At 55.0% G+C, this 25,736-nt stretch overlaps 1 protein-coding gene across 3 annotated transcripts; it reads left to right on the forward strand.

Moving 5' to 3' along the window:
* The first annotated feature begins 248 nt into the window (after positions 1–248).
* Positions 249–24,678, forward strand: PKM (pyruvate kinase M1/2). Of its 3 annotated transcripts, none has more exons than XM_054169278.1 (11): positions 249–372; positions 6,054–6,223; positions 7,434–7,525; positions 10,319–10,450; positions 10,657–10,843; positions 11,950–12,220; positions 14,050–14,200; positions 16,688–16,840; positions 21,309–21,475; positions 23,464–23,645; positions 24,525–24,678. In XM_054169278.1, exons 2-11 carry the CDS (start codon positions 6,073–6,075, stop codon positions 24,629–24,631), a joined length of 1,593 nt encoding a protein of 530 aa, XP_054025253.1. In that variant the 5' UTR covers positions 249–372; positions 6,054–6,072; the 3' UTR covers positions 24,632–24,678. The 3 variants fall into 3 exon arrangements, with proteins under 3 accessions (XP_054025253.1, XP_009895387.2, XP_054025252.1); XM_009897085.2 differs by lacking the exons at positions 249–372; positions 21,309–21,475 and adding exons at positions 5,782–5,841; positions 20,699–20,865; XM_054169277.1 differs by lacking the exon at positions 249–372 and adding an exon at positions 5,785–5,841.
* Positions 24,679–25,736: the final 1,058 nt, after the last annotated feature.

A 25,736-nucleotide genomic window follows, 5' to 3' on the forward strand; every position in this document is an offset into this window, starting at 1 on the left:
TAAGAGCGGCAGGGCAGGACGCGGCCCCTTTAAGAGCGGCAGGGCAGGACGCGGCCCCTTTAATGCGGCGATCATCCTCCGGCCGCGCGCGCGGCGCGTGTGCCGCCCCCTCATTGGCCGCTCGAGGGTCGTAGCACCTTTCTCCGCGCTTTGTGCGTCCGCCGGAAAAAAAGAAATAGGAAAAAATGAGTTCCGACGCCCCGCCTCCTCCTTCTGCGACAGGGCAAGTGGCGGAAGGATCCTAGGGTGAGGGGCGGCCGGGAGGCGGTGCTGCGGCCATCCAGGATCACCTTGGCGGGGCGGCGAGGCGGCGCGCAGAGGAGCGGCGGCTCTGGGAGTGGACGGGCGCGGGCTGAAGCTGAGCTGCGGCAGGTAACGGCGGCGAGTAACGGCGGCCCGAGGGTTAACGGGTGGCTGGCAAGCGAGCGAGGAGCGGGGTCCGCCACCATCACCCCCTCCCCTTCCTGCCGCCGGGCGAGGGTCTCCCTCAGGCAGTGGCGGGGTGAAGGAGGTAGATCCTTGAGGTGAGGTCCCGGCGAGGCGGGGGAGAGGCGCTCCGCTGCGGAGAGGTACCGCGATGATGAGGAAGGGGGGGAAGCGGGAAAAGGCAGTAAAACCGTGCGTTGGGCCTGCATTGCAACATCTCGCCCGGTTTCCTGATGGCTGGGGCTGGACCAGAGTCTTCTGGGAGGCTGAGTCAGATGGAGACGGAGTGAAAAGCTCTGCCGGCTCCCCCCAGCCCCCCCTCGCCGCGCCTGCCCTCACGTAGGAGCCGCGGCGATGCTCCGAAGGGCATTAGCTGGCATCAGCGTACGGCTCACTAAACTCACCGGTGGATGCTGCAGCCTCGTTATTCCCCCTCCTCCCCTCCCTACATCCCCTCCCCGCAAGGGAAGGCTCCTCCTGAATGAATTTCCCCCCGTCATTGTCCCTGCCTGAACACGTCCAACTGATTCAGGCAGGCCCTTGAACTGTGAAAAACCTTTGGAACGTGTTTAAACCCTCTCTGCTGGGCATGAATGGCGCTTTTGTTGGGTGGACAATGGCAACCTCCTCACTGTCTCCTCGGGTTAATAAAAAGTGGACGGGCGGTCCCTCCAAACCTGCTTTGTTCCGGGAAGGCAACGAGTTGGTGACCCGGGCTCAGGTTAACAGAAATCCGGGGTTTTAGAGGAGGGTTTTGTGATGTTAATATCTTAACTTTCTGGCTGCTCCTGTGACTTGCCTTAGCCCCTAAAAGACTGAATGACAAAGAGGATTTTTTTTGTTCCCCTTTTTGACCCACATACCTCCAGGGAAACCCAAGGGCCTGTTGTGCAACCAGGAGTGCTCAATTAAAATAAATTAAAAATAATAATAATTCAAAAACCCCAATCCTTAGCACACAATTTTATGCCCCACGTTGCCCTTCATAAAGCAGCGCTGGGGCTAATTTTTATGCCCCACGTTCCCATCGATAAAGCAGAATTTAGGCTAATTCAGAGGAGTTAAAAGCCTGGGGGCATGCTGGGACCGTCCCTGTACCAAACCATCACCAGAGCAAGGAAAGGGTTTCTCTGCTTGGGGCAGGAAGCTCTGCTGCCCGCCACGTGTTGGAAGCCTGGGAAACCCTCCTGAGAAACTTCCACCTTCGCTAGGTAATGAGCTTGTGGAGACTCTCTCCAAGCTCTTTGTTTCAGCAGCCTGCCTTTTTCTTGTCCACCTATTTCTTCACCCTCCCCTTCAGAGCCATCAGCTCTATAAAACCCTGATTGTGATTGGTGTTGGCTGGAGCGATCCAGCACCGCCGTTAATACCCTTGCCACACACGAAGCCGATAACTTAATCTGATGGGAAGGAAGCCTTTCCCAGGCTGGCCGGCACCACGTGCTCGGTCCTTTATCTCCTGCCTGGCCGGATTTAGGCCCTTGTTCTCCCAGGCCAAGGAAGATGGTGCCTAGAGGCCGCCGCACGAGGTGATGGATGGCACGTAGGGAATGGGGCTGCAGTACCTTGGCCCAGCCACCCACGGGCTGGGCGCGCAGCAAATCCCCGGCCTGGAGTTGGGGGATGCTGGGTGGGATTGGTAAATCCCACCTGGAGGTGGATTTAAATGCTAGAAACGCCCTCGAAACTTCCCTTTGTGATGCAAAAGAGTTTTGCCCTTTCCTTGAAGGCAGATGAGTGGTTTCCGCTGGCATGGGGCTAGGCTCCTTGTCCTCTACCAGAGCACCACACTGCAAGGTTAAGCTGGTAGGTGTGCCCACACTGCAAATACCCTCCAGATAAGTCTCTGTTCCTGCCAACTATCTGATGCTTGTGCCCTTAACTGTTCTTTTGGCATGGTTTTGCCCTCCAGAGAAGGCAGGCAAGACTAATCCGCCTGCAGGGAGGGGAACTGGCGATGGCACCCAGGGCTGGCAGAATGCTGGAGAGGCACCTCCGTGTCAGAGCTGTGGGTCTTGCTGCCTGGAACAGCATCTGCCAGCCAGGGGCAGGTGGTGGTGGTGGCTCCTGGGTCCCAGCCAAGGTTGCAGGAAAGAGATGGCATTTTGGGGTGGCCATCTTGTCCTTACATAACGGGCCAATGCCACCTTCTGCAACAGGCACCCAGGGAGGAGCCTGCTGTCCTCCCTCCCTGGAAGAGGCTGTATCAAAAGCCTGCTTTGCCACAGGGCTGGTTCCCCCCGCCCCCTCCCCCCCCCCCCCGTTGTTGTTGAGTGCTTTCAGCTTCTGGACTGAACAAAGCTGATGTTTTTCTAGGCTGACTTCGGGAGTCTGAAGGCCTGCCCGGTTTCATAACCCTGTCCTCAAATAGGAGTGTTTTAACTCAAACCATATCTGCCTCTGGCTGAGGGCACTGGGCATGAGCAGCCTTGTTCTGCAGCATCAGGGAGGTTGTGTAAGGGAGGCTGACCAATAAAACCTGAATCATCAGCCAGCGTGAGCCTCCCCGGGGCCTGCCTGCAACTTTCACAGGCAGTGCCACGCCTTTGGTGTGCTGATGGTTATTGCCGGCTCTGCCTGGTGAGAGTCCCTCTCCCACTGCCCTTTCCACTTCCCTTTACTGCTGATAACAGTAATGGCTTGCCCCAGGGTGGGGATCTGGGGGTGGGGATTGCTGCTGCCTCTCCTTTCTGTCCATTTTTGTCCTGGAGCTTCAGTGGAGTCAGGGTTTCTCTCAGCTCCTTTTTCCTTCTTCAGGTGCAGGGGAGTTAGGGTTTCTCTCACCTCCTTTCCTCCATTTTCCTTCTCGAGATGCAGGGGATTTGGGGTTTCTCTCAGTCCACTGCAGGATGAGCTGGCTGGGGTTAGTCATCTCACTACTGCAAAACCAGTCCTGACCTCAAACAGCTCTTTCTAGAATATTCATGAGCTGAGGAGAGAGAACCAGACATCTTTGGGACGCTGCCTGAAGCACAGGCAGCCCAAGTAATAAACTTGGGGCTTTAATCCTTATTCCTCCAGGAAGGAGTTCAGATTTATTCAGTGCTGCTGGAAACACTCAGGCTTTGTTAGGGTATGGCTTGCTCAGCCCAGACTGAGTGCTCCCTGTCTTGGGAAAACCTGTGGAGCAGTGGGAAATGCCAGACATTCCTGTCAGGAGACTGGTCTGGTCCTTCCAGTAGAATTCAATCGGTGGTAATGGGAGGTAGGAGGAGATGTTAAAAAGGGAAACTTGTTGGTTTGGAAACAAATCGGTACTTTGTTCCAAGTACCTTTGGGGGGAGAGGGGAAAAACCCCACAAAGGTGCTCCTGTCCCCTTTCTTACAAAGAGAAACCTGGGGGCACGGTGCTGCGGGCAGGGGTGGGGGGTGGGGATAACATTTGGCTGCTGTGTGGCTGCTCTGCTCCCTGGACAAGGTCACAGTGTCTCTGATGGATTCTTTCTGAGCTCGCTGGACTGCTGGGAAATCTTGTGAAGAAGGTTTCACTTTCCTTCCTCTTTCTGCCCTTGTAAAGGCTTTAGGTAGGGGTTTGGGGTGGTATTTGTGAGTGACTGGGGTGGGTGGGGGATGTCCATCAGATAAGGACAAGTCTCCTGCCTATTTTAAACCCGTGCAAGTCATGCTCTGGCTGCAGTTTCCCTCTCTGGGTCCTGCTGTCTGGTTTCCAGGAGCCCTGCAGAGCTGGTCCGCTGGCTTTGCCTGGAGGCCACTTCCCAGCAAAACCCTTCTGCATTTACTTGAACCGGCATCTGGAGAAGCTGTCGGTGCTCCGCAGGTGTCAGAGGGGGCAGCAGCAAGTGTCAGAGGGCTGAAACAATGTCTGGGGGCTGACCGGCAGGGTTTCCGACAAGGATGGGACTCTGGCGGCCCTTTGATGCGGGCAAACCTTCTTGTAGCGACTCCGGTGAATCAGCAGCTTCTGGCAGGGCTGAGGGGAAGGGAGGCTTGGCCAGGACAAATTATGGTTTTCGCTGGCCTGGCTCCTCTCTGCCGCATGGGAGCGAGGCGATGGTGAGTCAGGGCCGGCTGAGAGGAGCTGCACGATCTGCACGTACGTGGGGAACGACTCTGCGGAGCTGAGAGGCTGAGGGGAGGAGCCTTGGCTCGACTGCGGCACCGGGCAGGCACATGGCAGGGCTGGCAGGGGATCTCCCTGCCTGCTGTCGGAGAGGCAGAGCTTCCTGCTAGCTTGCTGAAGGCTTTGAGCTTTGGGAGTGCCTCCCTTTCGAAGCTGGGCTAGCTTGTGTGTGAAGTTGACAACGTTTTGAGGTTTATTGGGGTTTCTTTGGGCTGCTCTGGTAGGCAGACTGACCCCTCCTGTGTCCCTGAGCTGAACAGCAGCCTGTGTTCAATGAGTGCCATGCTGAAGGTCCATCTTAAGGGGAAAGTCTGCTCCTGCTGAAGGAGCAGCCTGCTTTGAGCATCCCCTGAGCGCCCAGGGGATGAAGTTTGAAGTCAGACTGCTGTTTGCAGTCAAAACTAGTGCTCTGCCCATGCCAGTAACCACCACTTTACATCACTCATGCTGGAGGTGCTTTGAACACCAGCAGTCTAGCCTGGGCAGGTCGGAGAGGACAAACAGCTTTTACTGCTGCTCCTTGGGAACAAAACAGTTGTGGTGAGGCCTGAGGTGTGTGCTTAGAAATGTCCCAGGGGCACCAGTGCTGCTAGGAAATGAGTGTCCTCTCATCCCAGCAGACAGCTGAGCTTCAGTTCAGCTTCCTCTTGGGCTTGCAGGCCGTTCCTGCTGTGGTGGGGATGCTCTGGTTCTGTAGAAGCAAGCAGCCTTAGTTCAGAGAGGGCTTTTTTTATCCACACTGTGAAGTTGTGGAGCCTCCTTCTTTGGAGGCGTTCCAAACCTGCCTGGATGCCTTCCTGTGTGACCTGCTCTAGGTGATCCTGCTCTGGCAGGGGGTTGGACTGGATGATCTTTCGAGGTCCCTTCCAGCCCCAGATGTTCTGTGTGACTCTGTGTGTGAACCTCGCAGGGGAATGCAGATGGGGCAGACGCGCAGCGTCCGTGGTTGGAAGAGGGTCTCGGAGCATATTGAGCCTTCAGCCTCTTGCATGTTCTGTGCCAGGCTGGTGTGGTTAATCACCTCGAGCCTCCTTGCTCGTACAGGCTTCAGGGGTGGGTTTGAGGCGTAGGCAGAGCTCGGCGTGCCGCGGCGCTCCCGGGCAGCGGGCTGCCCGCAGAGCAGCGTGTCTGCAGTCACGCCGGCGCCCAGCGTCCCTGCTCCCCGCGGGCAGCGCAGCCCGGGGCTGTAGGAGAAACTGCGGAGAGCGCTGGGCGGGAGGAGGCAGAGCCCCTGCCTGTGCACTCAAGTGCTTGAATTTTGTTGCGTTGTGTAGCTCCAAGGGAAGACTGGCAATGAAGAGAAGCTATGAAGGGAACCTCTGCATAGAAGGCAGGTGAGCTTTGGGTGGCGGCCGTGGGGGATGACATGGAAGTAGAAGTTTGTCTTGCCTGTTTCTAAGACTCTCAAGTAGGAACATTAAAGGTAGCTCGACCCAGTAGCAGCTTTCTTGTCACCTCCATCATCTTCATCACATGGGTGTCTGTCTCTGCTCCGTGAGCAAGGCCTGCGGGGGGTTCCTCATCTTGGCACCGCTTCTCTTTGTAGACACAGGACTCCAGCCACCATGTCGAAGCACCACGATGCAGGGACTGCTTTCATCCAGACCCAGCAGCTGCACGCTGCCATGGCAGACACCTTCCTGGAGCACATGTGCCGGCTGGACATCGACTCGGAGCCCACCATCGCCCGGAACACCGGCATCATCTGCACCATCGGTACGGGAGGGAGCCGCGGCTCCGGGCCTCCTGTCCTCATCCAGCTTGTCAGGCAAATCCTGAGAGGCCTCTGCCTTTCATCCCTTGTGTAATGTGGTGGGTTGAAATTTCCCCCCCTCAACATAAAATTTGCCAGTCCAGCCCAGTTGGAAGCAAACAAAAGCTGTAGTTTCAGGCAGAGCTACAGTCTAGGGCTGGAGCACCTCTCCTATGGGGACAGACTGAGGCAGTTGGTGCTGCTCAGTCTGGAGAAGAGAAGGCTCCCAGGAGACCTAATTGTGGCCTTCCAGGATCTGAAAGGGGCTACAAAAATGCTGGGGAGGGACTTTAGAGGGTGTCAGGGAGTGATGACAGGACTGGGGGGGATGGAGCAAGACTAGGAATGGAGAGATTCAGATTGGATGTCGGGAAGAAGTTGCTCCCCAGGAGGGTGGTGAGACACTGGCACAGGTTGCCCAGGGAGGTGGTGGAAGCCTCCTGCCTGGAGATTTTGAAGGCCAGGCTGGATGTGGCTTTGAGCAACCTGCTGTAGTGTGAGGTGTTCCCTGCCCATGGCAGGGGGTTGGGGCTGGCTGATCCTCGAGGTCCCTTCCAGCCCTGTGACATGAAGTATTTCCAATATTTACAGCACAAGAACTCCCCGGGTCAAGGACCAGGGGAAGCTACTAGCTTCTCCTTCCTGCCTCCCTCCTACTCCCTGTACAAAAAAAGGGACAAGAGAAAGGAGCAGGGAAGTCAATACCAAAGCAATGCAGCCAAGGTCAAGCAGAAGCAAGTTAGTGTCTCTCCAGAGTGATGAAGTGAGAAGAGAATTGCTTTGGGAACAAGATCTGTGGTAGATCTCTCTCCAGTTTGATTATTCAGAATGATCTTGCACCCAGTAGTGATTTATTTACATTTTAGTACTTTCTGCTCAAGATCTGTGAAAAATCTATGGTAGCCTAAAGCTACCACATCTTGCCAAGGCTGATCTTGTGGGGTGAAGGAACCCAGCTTTCCCGTGTCTGCCTGCCCCCTGTTTCTGCTAGGAGGAGTAGTCAGATCAGAACTGCCTTGTGTTCTGCTTTGCCCCTCCAGACAAGTTAAAACAATCTTTGCTGCTCCAGTGCTCACCAGGATCCTCATCCTTCATCTTCCAGATGAAGCAGCCTGGCACCTGTGGTTGCCTCAGTACCTTTCCTGAGTTAATGCTCCAACTTTCTTCCCCCAGGCCCAGCCTCCCGCTCGGTGGAGAAGCTGAAGGAAATGATTAAATCTGGAATGAACGTTGCCCGCCTCAACTTCTCTCATGGCACCCATGAGGTAAGGAAGGGTGGGGTCTGAGCTCATGTGGCCTTAGCCAGAGGGTGTGTGTGTCTGCTGGCCCTGTCACTCATGCCAGAGGGAAATCAGCCTAGCCCAGAGCAGCCTTGGTGGGGGAAGGCAAAGCACAGCTCTGCTTCTGGGGGTAGCTGCTGGTTGGTAAATACAGAACTTACGCAATAGCTGATAACATTTCAGTGTGCTTTCCCAGCCCTTTCTGGAAGCTGTTCAAGTTGGTTCCACAGCCCTCTCTGTGCAGGGAGCCAGGGAACTGATATCTGACACTAGGTGTGCCAGCTGCCTGCCATGGAACCCAGTTCTTTCTCACCTATGTCATGCAAAGCTGCTGCTTCTCCTTAACAGCGGAAGCTGAGAACGTTTGGCCCTGTTTTGGGGCACAGCATCTGCAGGGGGCACAGCATTTCCCTGTCTTACTAGTTTTTGCTTGCTGGAGGTTTTGCAGGTGGGTACACAATGACTAACCCTGTCTCAAAACCTTTAGTCATTGCTGTGCCTGGTTGAAAGGATTGAACCCTGAGGTGTGCTGTGCTATCCAGCTGCTCCAGTTGTGTAACTGGCAGTCCTGAGGTTGCCACCACAAGACTTGGGAGCTAGGGGCTGAGCTTGCAAGAATAAGGTCAAAAGAAACCAACACGTTCATGGCAGATGAGCACTTGATATAAATAGCTGAGATCTTCAGCAGTGCTGGAGGAGGGTGAGGATCCCATTCCAGGTTGCCTGCAATGCCACCCTGAGCCTTCCTGATGATTTTTTTTTTTTCCTGACCCTGGCTGCCCTCCATCTTTCAAAATGTCAACCAGTAGCTGGTAGCAGCTGTAGGTGGCTTTGCTCAGTGAACCGTGCACCCCGCCTGGCCTCTCGCCCTTTAAAGGTCAGCAGGGTGCTGTCAGAATCAAAAGGCTGATGCTTAACTGCAGACAGCCATCAGACCCTGACTGAGCTCCCTGGGATGCTGTCGGTGGCCAGGCTGCAGTTAGCCAGAGCTGCCTGAAGAAAGGGTAGTGAGGAATAACTCTGCCTCTCGGCAGCCAGCTCTTGGCTCTCGGGCTGGGTGGCTTGTCAGGGAGCTGGTGGCCAGGCTGGAAGTGGGAATTTTCACACTGTTATGTGCCCCACAGTGCTGCTGCTGTGGTTTGGTCCCTGTTAGCTGAGGTTGAGGGCAGGGACTGTGGCTTTCTGCCCTGGATGAGGTCTAATTGCACACTTGATGTGAGTGAGGTTAGGACACAGCTGGCCTTGCTGCCAGCTCTTGTTGAGTTGTGCTGTCAGCTGTAGCCAACCTTAAGCTGAAGTCCCCTCCTGGTTCCTCCAAAGCATTCTAGCTTCCAGTGAAGCCCCACAGAGTGTTTGTCTGTGGTGAGTGCTTTGGTTCTTGTGCCCACCCCAAAACATTCCACAGGGCTTTGGCTTTATCAGGGTAGTTTTAGCACCTGGCTGCCAGCCTTCAGTGTGGGGAAAAACTGGCTGTGACTTCCAGCTCTGCCTGCATTCCTGCTCTGCATACGTAACTCTCCAGGAAGCTGGGCTCCCTAGGAGCCAGTTAGGCCTCACTACCAAATGAAAATGGAAAAACCCCAAGTGATTAGGAGCAGATAAAGCTAACAGGCAGTTTTGCTGTGCTGCACAGAGGGGCCAGGGCCTTCTCGTTCTCACCCTGCACCCTCCAATCAATAAAGCGAATCATACTTCCTGCTCTGAAGAGCACACACACACTCAGAGCACACACACACACATTCTGGCACAGCATTTTCCACCTTCCTGGTGCTGGGTTATTGTCCCTCGAGCTGCTGTGTGGGGCTGGAGGCAGATGGGTGACCTGGGGAGAGCTGGGTGCTTGCAGGTGCGTCGGATCACGCCGGGGCTCTGTGGCACAGAGAGAGGAAAGGGTACTTCTTATCTGCAGAAGCCTGATGAGAGTTACACAACTTGCAGTCGAGGTTATCTCCTAATGTTGTTTAAGCAAGTAAAGTAAATTGATCTGCTGGCCATCTGAAGCTCATTTGAGATAGTGGGGCCGGGAGTTTCCCCACACAACTGTCTGGCCTCAAAGCAGCAGCGGTGAAAGGGCCCTTGCCCGTGTGAAAGGTTGGAAGCTGGCTGAGTGGTGCTGGGTTATCGAACTTCTGGCTGAGATTGCTTTGGCTCTGGAAGTCAATATCCTTTTAGCAAGCCCGTTATCTTCAGGGGAAATTGAAGCCAAAGAGTTCTAAAAAAAGCTTCTCTGATAAGGAGGAGTCAGGCTGCCCCCCTCCTCCCTTCACAACATGGAGGAAGGCAGGAGGACACCCTCTGCACTGCCAACTGCCCCACAGACTCCCAGGCTGAGCCTTCCTTATCAGAGAAGCTTTTTTTATAGCTCTTTGGCTACACTGTGGCACTTTTTCTTGGTGTACAAGAGTCTTCCCAGGCACACAACCCATCCAGCTGCCAGTGCTCTGCTAGTGTTGAACAGGCAGGTGTTCTGCATAGCTTTGGTGTCAGTGGGTCATCTTCAGCTGAGTGCCTGGGCTGTCTCCTTGAGTTGTCCTTCTGGGATTAGAGCTGGGGGCACCAAAAGGCCACCCAAATAACTGCTGGACTCCAGTTACCCATGTGGAGAAGACCATTGTATCCTCACATCACACTCTGCATTAAATTCTGGAGCTAGAACTGAAATTGAGCATAATGTGAGAGCAAAGCTGTCAGCTTGGGTGCATGGTGGCCTGTGGCAGAAGCAGCTGGGTAGAAATGGACTGAACAACATTTCCGTCTCTGCTTGATTTTCCTCACCAGTATCATGAAGGCACAATCAAGAACGTGCGAGAAGCTACAGAGAGCTTTGCCTCTGATCCCATCACCTACAGACCTGTAGCTATTGCACTGGACACCAAGGGACCTGAAATCAGAACTGGACTCATTAAGGGAGTAAGTTGCTCTTTTTTACCCCCTTTCTTTTCCCCCCATTCCTTCCTAGTTTTGAGCCTAGATATTGTGTTAATCTGTGGTCTCTTTCAACCCAAAAATGTCCTGGGATGACGAGCCAGGTCACACAGCCTGACCTGCTGCATGCTGGGGGTGGTGCTGTGCTGCTCTTCACTGGCTTTTGCTGCAATGGATCTTTTGACATGCAGAGTGGCACAGCAGAGGTGGAGCTGAAGAAGGGTGGGCAGCTCAAAGTGACCCTGGATGATGCCTTCATGGAGAACTGTGATGAGAACGTGCTGTGGGTGGACTACAAGAACCTCATCAAGGTGGTAGATCTTGGCAGCAAGATCTATGTGGACGACGGTCTCATTTCCTTGGTGGTTAAGGAGAAAGGTAAGGAGCAGCCCTTCCAGATGTGCCTGTTTGGTTTTTCCTCAGAGCGTGTTTGTACTTCCTTTCCAATAACTGTTTTTTGAGCTTGCACTTGTGTGTTAAAGAAAGGAATACGTGGTTCTCCATACAATCATTTAGGCTGGAAAAGGTCTTTAAGGTCAAGTCAGCCCTGGAGAAGAGGAGGCTCTGGGGAGGCCTAATAACAGCCTTCCAGTACCTAAAGAAGGCTACAAGAAGGATTCAAAGAGACTATTTGCAAGGGCCTACAGTGACAGGACAAGGAATAATGGCTTTAAACTAGAGAAGGGCAGATTTAGATTGGATATTAGGAAGAAATTCTTTACTATGAGGGTGGTGGAACACTGGAACAGGTTGCCCAGGGAGGTGGTTGAGGCTTCATCCCTGGAGGTAGTCAAAGTGAGGCTCAATGAGGCCCTGAGCAACCTGATCTAGCTGGGGATTTAGCTGGTTGCAGGGAGGTTGGACTGGATGACCTTTGGTGGTCTCTTCTGGCCTGGACCATTCTATGAAGTCCAGCTGTTGCCACAGCACTGCCAGGTCACCACTACACCATGTCCCTCAGCACCACATCTATGTGAATTTAAATCCCTCCAGGGATGGGGACTTCACCACTGCCCTGGGCAGCCTGTTCCAGACCCATTTTGGGGAAGAAATTGTTCCTCAGGTCCAGCCTGAACCGTCCCCCTGGCACAACTCCAGCTCAATTCATCTTGTCCTGTCACTTCTTGGGAGAAGAGACCAACCCCCACCTGCCTCCAACCTCCTTTGGGCGAACTGTAGAGAGAGAGGTCTCCCCTCAGCCTCCTTTTCATTAGGCTAAACAATCCCACTTCCCTAAGCTGCCCTGAGTCTGTTCCCAGCCCCTTCCCCAGCGTGGCTGCCCTTCTGTGGACCCACTCCAGCACCTCCCTGTCCTCCTTGCAGTGAGAGCCTGGCACTGGTTTCAGACAAATCCACTTTGCCCCCGAGGGTAAACCGCACGCCGAGGAGAGCAGCGACGTGCTTTCTGTCGCCGCTGTGCTTGGGCAGGGCAGGGCAGGCGGTGTGGGAGCCGGCCAGCAAGCCCTGGAACCCCTCTGTTGCAGGCAAGGACTACGTGCTGACGGAGGTGGAGAACGGCGGCATGCTGGGCAGCAAGAAGGGAGTCAACCTGCCCGGCGCCGCCGTTGACCTGCCGGCGGTCTCCGAGAAGGACATCCAGGACCTGAAGTTCGGCGTGGAGCAGAACGTGGACATGGTGTTCGCCTCCTTCATCCGCAAGGCCGCCGACGTCCACGCCGTCAGGAAGGTGCTGGGGGAGAAGGGGAAGAACATTAAGATCATCAGCAAGATCGAGAACCACGAGGGGGTGCGCAGGTGAGCTGCGGCCGGCCGGCGCTGCGGGGATCGCGCCCCGCTGCCGGCCTGCTCCTGGGCGCTGGTTGAAATTTCCCCCCCTCCATCCCCAACATCAGCTTGGCCAGACCAGCTCACTTGGAAGCAAATGTCTAGGCCACCCCCAGGTGATGCTGAGCCTTGATCCTCTTATGGCCCAGCTCCCCCGGTGACGAGGTGCAGGGAGCAGAGGTGCCCTTGTTACCGTGGGCAGGAGGGCTCTGCCTGCAGCCAGCCTCGCTGCCAGCTGTGCCACACCGCTGGCTGCCCTGCCCACATGCCTGGCCCCTGGGATTCTGGGGTGCCACCAGCACTGCCACAACCCTAGGAGCCCCTGGAGGTGCTGTGTGCTGTCTGCTTGGTGGGGACAGGGGTGGCACAAACCTGCTTTACCAGGGGACGTGGTCAATGCCATGCCCTGAGCCGGTTTGGAGCCTTTCAGTGTGTGCTGGGTTGAAATTTCTGCCCCCCAACATTAAATTTGCCAGACCAGCTCAGTTGGAAGCAAATGAAAGCTGTATTTAGAGGCAGAACTACAACCTGCAATGGAATGCAATGAATATGTACAAAGTACACAGCATTTACACTATTTACAGGGATTTACAATTAATAAACAGCACAAGAACCCCCTTGGTCAAAGACCAGGGGAAGCTACTAGCTTCTCCCTCTCTGCCCCCCACCCCCCACCCTGCACAAAAGCAGGGACAAGAGAAAGGAGCAGAGGGAGGTTAGACTTAGCTGAAACAATGCAGCCAAGGTGAAGCAGAAGTGAGGTTAGTGTCTCCCAGAGCAAAACAGCGAGAAGAGAGCAGTTCTTCTGGTACAAGCAGTTTAAGTTCCTTCTCTCTCCAATGGGACTGCTTAGAATTCTCTTACTTTTACTTTTTTAACCCCAACAGTGATTTATTTACATTGTTTACTGCTTTCTGTTCAAGATTGTGAAAAAAATTTAAAGGCATAGCCTAAAACCAGCAGGAGGGCAAAAGATCTTTTTTTTACCCCTTCCCAAGGAGTGACTTAAAAATGCTCCTCACTGGGTTGGAAGTTTATACTAAATGTGTATACTAAATGTACTCAGCTGAAAGGAAATACACTCACAAATTAGGCTCAGTTTTTCATCTGGGCCTACCAGGCCAGAGTCTTCCAAAAACCTCCCCTCCACCCCACTCAGCCTCAGCAGCCCCAAGGGCAGCCAAGCTGCCTGCCCTCTAGACCCAGCCTACTGCAAGCTTCAACAGGCCCTGTGGTGTAGCTGGGAATTTGCTGCCAGCCAAGGCCAAGAGCAGAAACCTCTCCCCCACAAAAGTTATGGAGAGAAGAGAGTTGGCTGTGCACTCCCTTCCTCAGAGAGACACAGGAAAATGGAACAGAATGACGGATCACAATACCCTGGGGGGAACTGCCCATCCCCCTGGGACTCTCCAGCCTCTGGAGGACCTTTCTTTGTGATTATACCAATTAGGTCTTGATTGCCCTTAAGCTGCAACAGAGCACCACCCCTTTGTGCCCTGGCAGAGACTGTGAACAAACCATGTGTTTGAGAAACTCTCAGGTCAATTCCTGCTCCTCTTGCTCTTTGTATATAGCTTCAGCAAGCTTTCTGTGGCACTTCATCTGTGCTGTGGCTTGGTCTTGCCTTTCTCTTCTTCCCTTGGTGTCACAGCAGACCGAAGTGGCAGCTGGAAAGGCCTCGTGGTTGCAGCACGGCTGTGTGGTGCTTGAGAGTGACCTTCCCCGAGGGGAAGGACAGAAGAGAGAGGAAGCTTCTTTGCAGAGGAAGTGGATTAACAAACCTCTTCTCTTCCTGTCAGGTTTGATGAGATCATGGAGGCCAGCGATGGCATTATGGTGGCCCGCGGTGACCTGGGCATTGAGATCCCCGCTGAGAAAGTCTTCCTCGCCCAGAAGATGATGATTGGGCGCTGCAACAGGGCTGGCAAACCCATCATCTGTGCCACTCAGGTACTGGGAACACAGCCAGCCTGCCAGAGTGGGGAGGGGGGGAGCTGTCATGGCTCCGTGGCCTTGGCCAGACAGTGAGGTGCTCAGAGCATCTCATCGCAGGCTCGCAGGAGGTGAGGTCCCTTCCAATCCTGACAATTCTGGGATTCCATGAAAATGTTCTTCTGCTCCATCTTTTTCAGGGGGAAAGGCAAAGTGTCTTCCTTCCCCCTCCATCCCTTCCTCTTTCACAGCATCTTGTTTGCAGATGAGCCAAAAAATTCCACTCTGGGCATGATCTGAACAACCAAACTGCTTCAAACAGATAGAGACTGCCAGTCAAGATGTTCACTTTTTCCCTTTGCTCTGGATGGAAAATCCTAGGATCACAGGATGTTAGGGGTTGGAAGGGACCTTTGGAGATCATTGAGTCCAACCCCCTGCCAGAGCAGGACCACAGAATCTGCCACAGGTCACACAGAAACACATCCAGCTGGGTCTGAAAGTCTCCAGAGCAGGAGACTCCACAACCTTTCTGTGCAGCTTGCTCCAGTGCTCAGAGACCCTCACAGTGAAGAAGTTCCTCCTCATGCTGAAGTGCAGTTTCCTGTGCTGTAGTTTCCATCCATTGCCCCTTGTCCATCTTGAGGCACTTTGATTTGTTTGGGATCTTCACCAGTAAGGTTACAGGACATCCTGTGTGGCTTCTGAAGGTTTCACCTCTCAAAACTTCATACAGGATGAGCCTCCTGGGCTGACCAAACAAATTCTGTTGGAAAAGGCACAAGGCATGTGCCTGGCCTTGGCACCTTGTAGTAGCCCAGCTGTATGTGACAGAGGAGCCTGCCTGGGGCTCCCAGGGATCTTACAAGATGTGCCTACACTGCAGCATCAGGAGGAACTGAGTGAAAGGTCCATCTGTGTATTATTTTGGGAGCCTCTAGTGGCTTGGCTTCACTGCTCCCAGTAGAGATCATGGGCAGACAGTCCTCAGGCACTGGGAGGACTTGGTTTTCCTGGCTGTGCTTGCTCTGTGCACAGGCTGTGGAATCCCAGCGTGGTTGGGGTTGCAAGGGACCTCTAGAAGTCATCTACTCCAACTCCTCTGCTAGCTAGAGCAGGGCCACCCACAGAAGCTTGCCCAGGATGACGACGTCCAGGCAGGCTTGGAATCCCCAGAGGAGACTCCAAAACCTCTCTGGGCAAACTGGTTCAGTTCTCTGGCACCCTCAGGAGGAAGGTTTTTTTTCCTCATATTTAGGTGGAACCTCCTGGGTTGCAGTTTGTGCCCAAAGCAGAACTTGTCTCTAGGCAGCAGGCAAGGCTCTGGGTTACTGGGGCATGGGCCCCTTCCTCTTCCTGCATTGCTACAGAAATGGGTGGTGGCTGTGGAGGAAAGGAGTGATGTTTGTCCCATGGTGAGCTGCAGCTGAAGGTGAACCCCTGAGGATTTGAGCTTCCCCTAAAGATAACTCATGTAACACACTGCTCTCAAGAGCTCTGAGTTCCTTGGACCAGGCCCTGTGCTGGGAAGTTCCTTTGGGAATTTGGGAGTGCTGTGCCTGTGATGTTGTGTGGGTCACATCTCTGGAACAGGAGTGGGAGAGCTGGGGCTGTGCAGCCTGGAGAAGGGGAGACTGAGGAGGGATCTCATAAATGCTTACCAATGTCTGAAGGGCAAGTGTGAAGGGGATGGAGCCAGACTCATTCCACTGGTGCCCAGCAATGGAGTCCAGGAGGGGGAAATCTTTGAGGGTGGCAGAGCACTGCGACAGGCTGCTTAGAGAGGTGGTGGAGTCATCTCTGAAGGCATTCAAAACCCACTTGGATGTGTTCTGGGTGATTTACTCTTAAGTGACCCTGCTCTAGCAGGGGGGCTGGGAGTAGATGATCTCTAGAGGTCTGTTTCTACTCCTACCTCCTGTGAAATGCAGAACAGGTACAAAATGAAGTGGGTTCTTTTTCTTCCTGGCAGATGCTTTTAACACAAAGCTCTTTGTCCTATCACAGAATTGCCTAGGTTGGAAAAGATCTTTAAGATTGAGTCCAGCCTAACACCAGCAAGTCCTTGAGTAAACTACATCCCTCAGCCTCACATCTACAGGGCTCTTTAAATGCCTCCAGGGACGGGGACTCTACCATCTCCCTGGGTGAACAGAATCATAGAATTGTTTGTATTGGAAAAGGCCTCCAAGCTCATCCTGCCCAACCATCAGCACAACCCCACCATGGCCCCAGGTGCCATGGCCACACGTCTCTTGAACACCTCCAGGGGTGGCGACTCCAGCATCTGCCTGGGCAGCCTGTTCCAAGGCTCCAAGGTTCCTCATCTCCAACGTAACCCTCCCCTGGCACAACCTGAGGCCAACGGAAAGGACCCACAGGAGAAAGCTCTGCTCCTGGAGTCCGCAGGCCACATGTCACCTTCTGCCCCATCTCCAGCAGCCAGCGAGAAGCAGCTGCCTGCCTCTGCAGCGTCCTGATGCCTTTGGCTGTGCTCTCTTGCAGATGCTGGAGAGCATGATCAAGAAGCCTCGGCCGACGCGCGCCGAGGGCAGCGACGTGGCCAACGCGGTGCTGGACGGAGCAGACTGCATCATGCTGTCCGGGGAGACCGCCAAGGGAGACTACCCGCTGGAGGCTGTGCGCATGCAGCACGCGGTGAGCCTGGGGACCCCCGGGGGGCACAGCCCTGCCCCGCGCCTCCCGCCTCAGCCAGGCCTCTCGCGCCCACCCGACGGCTTGGCGGGGAAGGGACCTTAAGGATCATCCTGTTCCAATGCCCCTCTGCCCCTTGCCCACCATGGGCTTCCCACCCAGCAGCCCAGCACAGTATTTGTGGCTGCTGGCAGTGTAGCAACAGACAGCAAAGCCCAGCCAGCAAGGTCAGCATCTCACAGATTCATAGATCCATAAAATGGGTTGGGTTGGAAGGGACCTTCAAGATCATCTGGCTCCAACCCCCTGCCATAGGCAGGGACACCTCCCACCAGCCCAGGTTACTCAAGGCCTCATCCAGCCTGGCCTTGGACACCTCCAGGCAGGGAGCATCCACAGATTCCCTGGGCAACCTGTGCCAGTGTCTCCCCACCCTTGCTGGAAAGAATCTGTTCCTAATACCCAGTCTAAATCACTCTTCCAGCTTGTGGAGGGTTGAAAATTTCCCCCTTTCCCCAGCACAAAGTTGCCAGACCAGCTCAGTGGGAAGCAAATGAAGCTGTATTTACAAGCAAAACTGCAATCTATGAACTGCCACTGCCCCTCCACCAAGGTCTAAGTGCTTGGTGGCAGCACCTCACAGTCTAAAGTAGCAATTTCATGGTGTTTCCTCACCTAGCATAGTCCTGAAGGCCCAAACCTTGCTTTGTCTGGTCAGGCAGAGCTGAGAACTGCTCTGAAACCTCATTCCCCCAGGGAACTGTCATGCAGGGTGGGCTGAAGGGGTGTTCTGCTGTTACCTTGGTAGGAGTTTCTCCAAACACCCCACTCCTTGTGGCATATGAAATGCCTTAAGCTTCTCCAAGGTCAAGGAGCTGCTTGAGCAGCGTAGATACTGAAGGACATTGGCTGACTCCTCCATGGGGGTGTGTGGGGGGAGGCTTGTGGGTCTGACTTACAGTGCTGCTGCATTCAGCAGCTGGTGCTCTGGGGGAGTCAGAGGGGTTTATTGCATGAGTACTGACAGCACCACGTTGTTTTACATGCCTGAACTGCCAGAAACCTCTTGCTCTGCTTTGAGCTGGCCCAGCTCACGTTTCAGCTGACAAAAAAGCCTGATGTCAAGCGCTGCTACCCCCCAGTTACACAGCACTATGTGAATGCCAGTGGTGGTAACTCTCACCAGTTAACTCTCATCAGTTCTATTTGCAGTTAGATTGTAAGAGATTAATCAGCTCAGCTCCTCTTGGTCTGCAGTGTTATGTGAATCTCTTACACTGATCTGGTCAATTTGGAGTGTTTTTTTGCACATGGCAAGTACAGGTTGTGCCCTGATGACTACTAGGCAGACTGCTGGTCTACAGGCTGAACTAACCCTGCACCTAAAAAGCCTTTCCTCACTTTTCACCCCCACTGTCCCCCCCCCAAATCACCAGGACTGCCTTTCTACCAGGAGTTGGAAACTTGCTGCAGCCAAACTTTCCATCTAGATTTCCATTTCAGTGTTAATTCTTGCTCAGGCAGGTTGTAGTGTACCTGTAGCTTGGGCTCAGGATCCCTTGGGTTTCCTGGATTCAGGATCCATTTGGTTTCCTTCTTCCTCCTTCTTGTAGGCTGAGCTCAGGATCCCTTGGATTTCCTTCTTCCTGTAGCCTGGGCTCAAGATCCATTTGGTTTCCTTCTTCCTGCAAACAAGCACTTCATGTGCTTCCCTCTTCCTGCAGAGCTGGGAGTAGGGGTGTTTGCTCTCAAATACCGAAGCTTTTAACCCTCTGTGCAGAGGAACAAACACAGATTCACTTGATTTGGTGAGACATGACCCAGGCAGCAAGGTGCCAACTCTTGTGATGGTAGAAACATGTCTGTCCACAGCCAGGATCTTTCTCCCTCTGAGCTAATTCACTTGGTGTTAGTGGAGAGCAGCCCAGCAGTAGTGCCCTGAGTGACCATGGTCTGAAGATCTGCAGCATGGCCAGAGCAGATGAGTATTTTTCCCAGCTGAAAAGGCCAAGAGGTGATGGCAGGGGGGAAAGCCTCTTACCTCTGCTGGAGAGCAGCTCTGGTTTGTGTTCCCTGACCCAAGGCTGGTGTGGGTTTGGGTTTATCCACCAGCTTATCCAGTGCTGTGACAGGAGCATTCCAAGCTCACTGCAGCGAGATGCAGACAAGGGCTGTGATGCCAAGAACCGCCAGTGGTGTCCTTGCACCTCTCTGAAAGACTTGACCTGTCTGTCCCCAGCCTGTCCTGGCAGCTCTGGGGCCCTGCAGTGGTTTCCCTTAGCCATCCTTTTCCAGCCAGCTCTGTAGAAAGGAGAGGGCTTGTCACAGCTGATGCCCTGTGACAGAAATGCCACATCCCTCATGTGGGCAGGCTCTGTCCTACCTTTGGGAGCATGCTTCCTTCCAGTCCATGACCCACATCTGGCTTCAGATACTGCCCTGGCCATGCTGTTGAATAGGACCAGGGTGTAGACAGCAGCTCCATTTTCCTTTCTCCCACCTGCACCCTGGTATCCCTACCCATGTGCCGACTGGAAGCTCCTGAGCTGTTCCAATCCCAGTGAAGGCAGCTGTGATGTGGCCTGAAGAATTATGGTACCCTTCCCCTGTCCAACAGGCCCTGGTGCCCCTCGTTCCCCTGTGGTTTACACAGGGCTGCCTTTGCACCAGGAGCTGATCATGAAGTGCCTGGCCACTGGCTCCTGCCTGTGGAGGAGGCTTTTGGAGGCAGCTGCTCCCATGTTGGCTAGCAGCAAATTAAGTGGAGTTGGCACCTGAGAGCTGTTCCAGCCCCTCACACGTGGCCTGTTATTTTTAAACATAAGAAACTTAACTGCTTTGGCTTAAACCTGGTGTCTGTGGAAGAGGGATAATGCCTAGCATGGCATTATCAATGATTCATTAACCCTAACTAAGGAGCAGCAACACTGATTTGGAAGGGGTGGAACTGCAAAGCTTCCACTGTAAGGGCATTTCAGTCTCTGCTTGGATATCAGCTCATAAGGCTCTGGGGAGCTGCTGCTCACTTGCTGGAGTAACTGAATGAAGTTGTCCTTGAAGATGATCAACATTTGCATGCTTTTCTGGTCTCTGCAAGCCTTCTTTATGGGGTTGTCAGGGGCTAACACAGCCTTCTGAGAGGAGAATTGTCCTCAGGCAGGGGTGAGTCCCAGCGTTCTGGGATGAGGAGATGACTGAACTCATTATGAATGCTGAGCCTGAGCAGAAGGCTCCCAGTTGTGCTGCTGACCAAGCACACACATCCCAACACACCTTGTGACAACCCTGTAAGGAAGACTCGCTACTGTTTGTTCCTTTATTACCCAAGGGGAAGTTGCTACAACACTTGGAAGTGAAACTTTGTTGGCTCTCAAGTTGAACTTGGTCTTTTTTGGCCCTCCAGCAGGGCACAGATCTTTTTTGGCCTTTAAGCTGGGCTCAGATCTTTTTTGACCCTCAAGCTGACCTTGATCTTAGGAAGCCCATGGTTTGCACGCTGGCTTTGTGAAAACTGATTAAGGAGAGATCAGAGCTGTTGGGAGAACGTGGAGCTCCAGGGACTGCCTCTTGAGGAATCAGAGGCAGGTAGCTGGCACAGGAGAGCCCCTGGAGGAAGGGAAGCAGCAGCAGTGGTGTGGCCCTGTTAAGCCCCTGCGTGGCTGTGGTGCCTGAGCTGTGTTCCACAGCTCCACAACCTGAGAGCCAGAGAGTTTCACGGGCTGCCCTTCGGCATCCTCTTGCATGCGTGACTGTGCCGATGAAGCCGATTAACGTGATCTCATGTTACTCTGGTGTATCTTTCCTTCTCTTTTCCCTCTTTTTCTCCCTCCTCCTCCTCCCCCCCCCGACTCGGGCCGGCAGATTGCTCGCGAGGCCGAGGCCGCAATGTTTCACCGGCAGCTCTTCGAAGAGATTTTGCGCCTCAATGTTAACCAAAGGGACCCTGCCGATGCCATGGCGGCGGGCGCGGTGGAGGCCTCTTTTAAGTGCTTAGCTCCAGCCCTGATAGTTCTGACCGAGTCTGGCAGGTAGGGCTCAGAGAGGGGGCTCGGTGCTGTGAGTGCAAGCACGTTTCTAACAGGGCAGGGGGTCTGGCGAGCGGCCGGCTGCTGCAGCCTCAGCCTTGCCTAACCGCCGCGGCCTGAGCATGGCTCCTCTCCGCAGCAGGCAGGGCCTCCAGGTAGGGCAGGAGCAGAGCGAGAGCGCCTGGCAGTTGGCATGAGTGTCACCCGAGTGTGGGCACGGCAGGGCGAGGTGACTTCAGCAGGTGCCACCGGTTTGGAGGAGAAGCCTGGAGAACCCAGTGGCTCCTCCGGGAGCCTGTCGGGGCGGCCGGTCAAATGCCGGTTAGCCGCTGGTCGCTAAGCCGTCCTGGTGCCACCTGGCTGGCAGAGCACCTCGCCCCGTGCCGCCCCGAGTGCCTGCTGTGCGTGACGTGGGTGTTGTCCCCCCGGCGCCTGTTGCTTTGTAGATCGCCCGGGAGGCCGAAGCCGCCATCTTTCACAGGCAGCTGTTCGAGGAGCTGCGCCGCCTGACCTCCCTCAACTGCGACCCCACGGAGGCCGCCGCTGTCGGCGCTGTGGAAGCCTCCTTCAAGTGCTGCAGCGGGGCCATTATTGTCCTCACCAAGTCTGGAAGGTAGGAGGTGCCAGGTTCCCTCAGGCCAAGCCCGAGCTACCCGAGAGGGATGGGGGAAGGAGACTCTTCAAAAGGTGGCTGGGAAAGCCTCGAGCTGTGGCGGCACGGGCCGGGTCCTGGCAGCGACCGAGAGCCCCAGCGGTGCCGGTTCCTCAGGAGATGGGCAGACATCTCAAACGTGTCAGACCTCCGCCTTCCTCGGCACGCCTTTGCCAGCGTGGCATCGGCACCCCGCCCTGCCCCCCTCCCCTGCTGCCAGTGGCACCGCTGCCAGCAGCGCTGGCTGGAAGTGTCGAGGGGAAAATAAGTGTTGGAGCTTGGACTCAAACTTCCTGGCAAGACACCCTCGCTTGAACAGAAAGGCAGAAGTTCAGTGGATGCAGAATCTTGCTAATTGATTAATTTTTAAAGTGGCTTTTTTTTATCAAGGTCTTTTGTAGTAGCACCCAAATTACTGCTCCATTGCTGCACCTTTCAGACGGGGGCAGGCCCCCAGCGGCCAAGCCCTGCTCACATGCTGCAGTGAGTTCAGTGCCTGGGCTTGCAGGTGGGAGACAGCACTGCAGGTGTGCTCAAACTGCATAACTGGGGACTTCTTCTGTCCAGCAACTGTGACAGCTGCTGAGTAGACACTCACCCAGTTGTGGAGGAGAAGCTGAAGCCTTGCTGATGGGCTTCTCCAGCTAGAGGAACTAGGCTGGCTGCTCTCAAAGCACCTCCGACCATAAGTCTCAGACTGCTTTTTTTGGGAAGAAAACCTGAATTTCTTGTGCTGGATTCACATCAGAGAACTGGTGCAGCAGCAGAGATGGGATTCTATGGGCACAGTCTACCTGAAGACCTGGACCATCAGTGACTCCTTCCCCTAACTGCTCAGCCTAACGTGATCTGAAGCAGCCACTCTGTGCAGAGATGAGGAGTCCCTATAAGCACTGAATCCCACCTCGTGCTTCTAATGTTTCTTGGTAAAAGGTCCCAGCCACACACTTGACCTTTCTAAAGAGATTTGAACTTTGCTATTTGAATATTTTTAGGCATGGATTCTGTTACGGCCTTGCAGAACCTGGGACCTCTTAAGAGCTACTGGGAGGCCTTCTTGGGCAGTGTGGGAAGAATTGTCTGAGAGCTGGCACGTGTGTGTGGGTGCTTGGAACAGCCTGCTGCTGCCTGCTTTATGCAGCAAATCTCTTGAATGTTGCTGAGCTTGGCTCCACTAAACAAAGCTGCAAAAGCTTGTGGAGATAGCGGTGTGCTGCTCAGAGAGATAGAGCTGTCAGTGCTGTGGCCTTGCCTGTTTTAACTTCCCTTTATTTGCAGGTGCCCTCTGCAAGCAGTGCCCAGGGGAAGCGGCGGGGAGGTGTAGTCACCAGCCTGGGTGTGCTGCTGGCAATTTTAAGTCATTTTTAAGCACTCTGTGCCCAGCTTCCCAGGATAAATTCTGGCCAGGGTTTCCTTCTCTTCCTGCTGGGTGCACGAGCAGCGAAGGACAGGGCCTGTGGGCTGCCTTCAGCAGGTGAACATGGCCAGGAGGCAAATGGCTTCCTCCTTGGCAAGCTGCGGGTGCTGCTGCTGGCCCGGGCTCTGCCCATCCATCCCTCCCATAAAAGCAGAGGGACCCCCACTGAGCTGCTGAGGACTGCTTGCAGAGGTCAGGATAGATGGCACCTCGCCACCCTCACATAGCAACAAAGACAAACAGGGGCTTGTGTTTGGGGACCAAACCACGCAGCTGGCACTTCCTAAGCTGGGAGGTGCGGAGATGTTTTCACCACGAGACCGGAGTAAGGCGTGGTGGTGGTCTGGCCCAGCCAGGGCTTCAGCAGAGCATCAAGCTGCTGGCCGGGCTGGGCTCCTCCCATGCCCCTCCCGGGGTTTGGTGAAGGTGGCCTCGGTGCTGCTTGCTCCCCCGCTGGCTGTACCCGGGCGGGCCGTGGGGCAGCGGTGCGCGTGGGCCGCGGTGCTTCAGCCCAGCTCTGCTCTGCCCCTAGGTCTGCGCACCTGGTGTCGCGGTACCGCCCGCGGGCGCCCATCATCGCCGTCACCCGCAACGACCAGACCGCGCGCCAGGCGCACCTCTACCGCGGCATCTTCCCTGTCCTCTGCAAAGAGCCGGCCCTGGACGCCTGGGCGGAGGACGTGGACCTCCGCGTCAACCTGGGCATGAATGTCGGTGAGTGCTGCTGCTCCGGCCTCCCCCTGGCACCGCTCCCGAGTGCCACGGAGGCTGTGCTTCCCCACGGGGGCAGGGGAGCTGGGGGCCTGTGTGGTAATGGTTTATATGTCACCGTTCAAAAAAGGATTGGATGTGGCCCTTGGAGCCATGGTTTAGTTGTCAGCAGGTGTTAGGTGCTAGGTTGGACTTGATCTCGGAGGTCTTTTCCAACCTTATTGATTCCGTGATGGTGTAATGGTTTCTGACTGGGAAATGGGGGGTGGGTGGCTGCTTATGAACCCAGCCACAGCCTGTTGGGAAAGGGCACAGAAGGGTCACAGGATCAGCACAGGATGATAGGGGTTGGAAGGGACCTCTGGAGATCATCCAGCCCAGCCCCTCTGCCAGAGCAGGATCACCCAGAGCAGGTCACACAGGAACACATCCAGGTGGGTTTGGAAAGTGTCCAGAGGACACTTTTCGGTCATACAGGATGTTAGGGATTGGAAAGGACCTGGAAAGATCAGGGAGTCCAACCCCCCTGCCAGAGCAGGGCCATAGAATCCAGCGCAGGTTGTCAGACCTACCTTCAAGTGGGGTCCAGCAGAAACCCAGGGTGGTGTCCAGGTGGGAAGTGCTTGAATTGTGACACTTGGCACTCTTGAGAGCCAAGAGGAGCCCAGAGTGGGGCCGCTGCTTCCTCCAGCCTTTCTGAGAACCCCCACGCTGCTGAATTCCAAGCTCTGCATCATGGAGGAGCCTTGGAGCGGAGATGAAGGGTCCTAGATGGGGTGGGCAGGAGGAGGAGAGGTTCTTGATGCTCTGGGGTGGGGAGTGGGGGGGACACAAGTGATATTCCCCTGGCCCCCAGCTCTGACCCTTGCTCTCCTCTCCTAGGCAAAGCGCGTGGGTTCTTCAAGAGCGGCGACCTGGTGATCGTGCTGACGGGCTGGCGCCCCGGCTCCGGCTACACCAACACCATGCGTGTGGTGCCAGTCCCCTGAGCAGCTGCACACCTCCCTGCCCCCACACCCCCATCCCCCCTCACCCTGCACCCTTTTCCCCTCACCTTAGACCAGCCACCGCTTGCGCTGTCCTTGTCCCTAGAGTGGATGTAGGTTGCTAAACACCACCCAGTGCAGCAGCAGCAGGGGGAAGAGACCTTAAATCACTAAAAAAAAACAGAAAGAAAAATATACTTGAAGTGTTTAGTTTCTTTTTTTTTTTTCCCCTCCTCCCTGTTTTGTTTGGGTGTTTTTGTAGCTCAAACCTCTCCCCTGCCCCATGTAAGTTGGAGTCAGCGTAGGAGGTTCCTGCGTGCTGCTGGGACTCCTCTTAGCCTAGTGACTGTCCTCAGGGTGTTGTATGTCCCTTTCCTTCCCCCTCTGGTGAGGGGTTTCTGGGAAGGGGAGAGGTGACTTGTGGTCAACGGTTCCGCTGTAACCCTCCTCACTCCAGGGAAGCTGCTACTCACCCCTGCTCCTGCACAGCCAGACTCTGTCCTGGCCAGGAGTCCCATCCCCCCACAGACAAATCTGAGGTGAATCCAACCCCCTCTCAGCTGGTTGGGGTTTTTTGTCAGGGGTGGGGGCAGAAGAAGGGTGCTGGCTTCTAGTGCCATGCTGAGAGCTTCCTCTGCAGCATCGTCTTGTGTGTTTAGTGTGTTCCCTGTTCCCCCCAGAGCCTTTCCCTCTCTCTCCACACTCCGATGGGCCCCTGGGGTGGCAGAGCACAATTGTCCATCAATAAAGAGAAGCTGAAGCACCTGCCAGCCTGTCCCCATCCTTGGGCTGGGGGGGAGGGGGGTGGGGAAGAAGGTGATGGGGAGGGGAGGTTCTGGCAGTGGGTTGGGGCATCCCAGAAAATGTTCTGGGAGTGATTTGGGGATCTCCTGAGGGATCCCAGTGGAGGGGGTTGGGTTAGGGTCCTGATGGGGACCAGGGGCTTTCTGGCAGAGGCTGGGGGGTCCTAAGGAAGTTTTGGCAGGGGGTGGGAGATCTCGAGGCCTTTCTGGCTGTGTTTGGGGGGCTCCCAGGGCAGATTTAGGCAGGGGCTGGGGCATGCTGGGGAGGGTTCTGGCAGGGGTTGGGGGGCCCTATGCTCTCTGAC

The sequence above is a fragment of the Dryobates pubescens genome, chromosome 17 (assembly GCF_014839835.1).
Source record: "Dryobates pubescens isolate bDryPub1 chromosome 17, bDryPub1.pri, whole genome shotgun sequence".
Lineage (NCBI taxonomy): Eukaryota > Metazoa > Chordata > Aves > Piciformes > Picidae > Dryobates > Dryobates pubescens.

Bases quoted from the DNA above. Each gene is read 5' to 3' on its own strand.
- PKM (XM_009897085.2), top strand. From the start codon at position 5,801: ATGAAGAGAAGCTATGAAGGGAACCTCTGCATAGAAGGCAG. The intron at 5,842-6,053 runs GTGAGCTTTGGG...TTCTCTTTGTAG, and splicing joins AACCTCTGCATAGAAGGCAG to ACACAGGACTCCAGCCACCA. The intron at 16,841-20,698 runs GTGAGCCTGGGG...TCGGGCCGGCAG, and splicing joins CTGTGCGCATGCAGCACGCG to ATTGCTCGCGAGGCCGAGGC.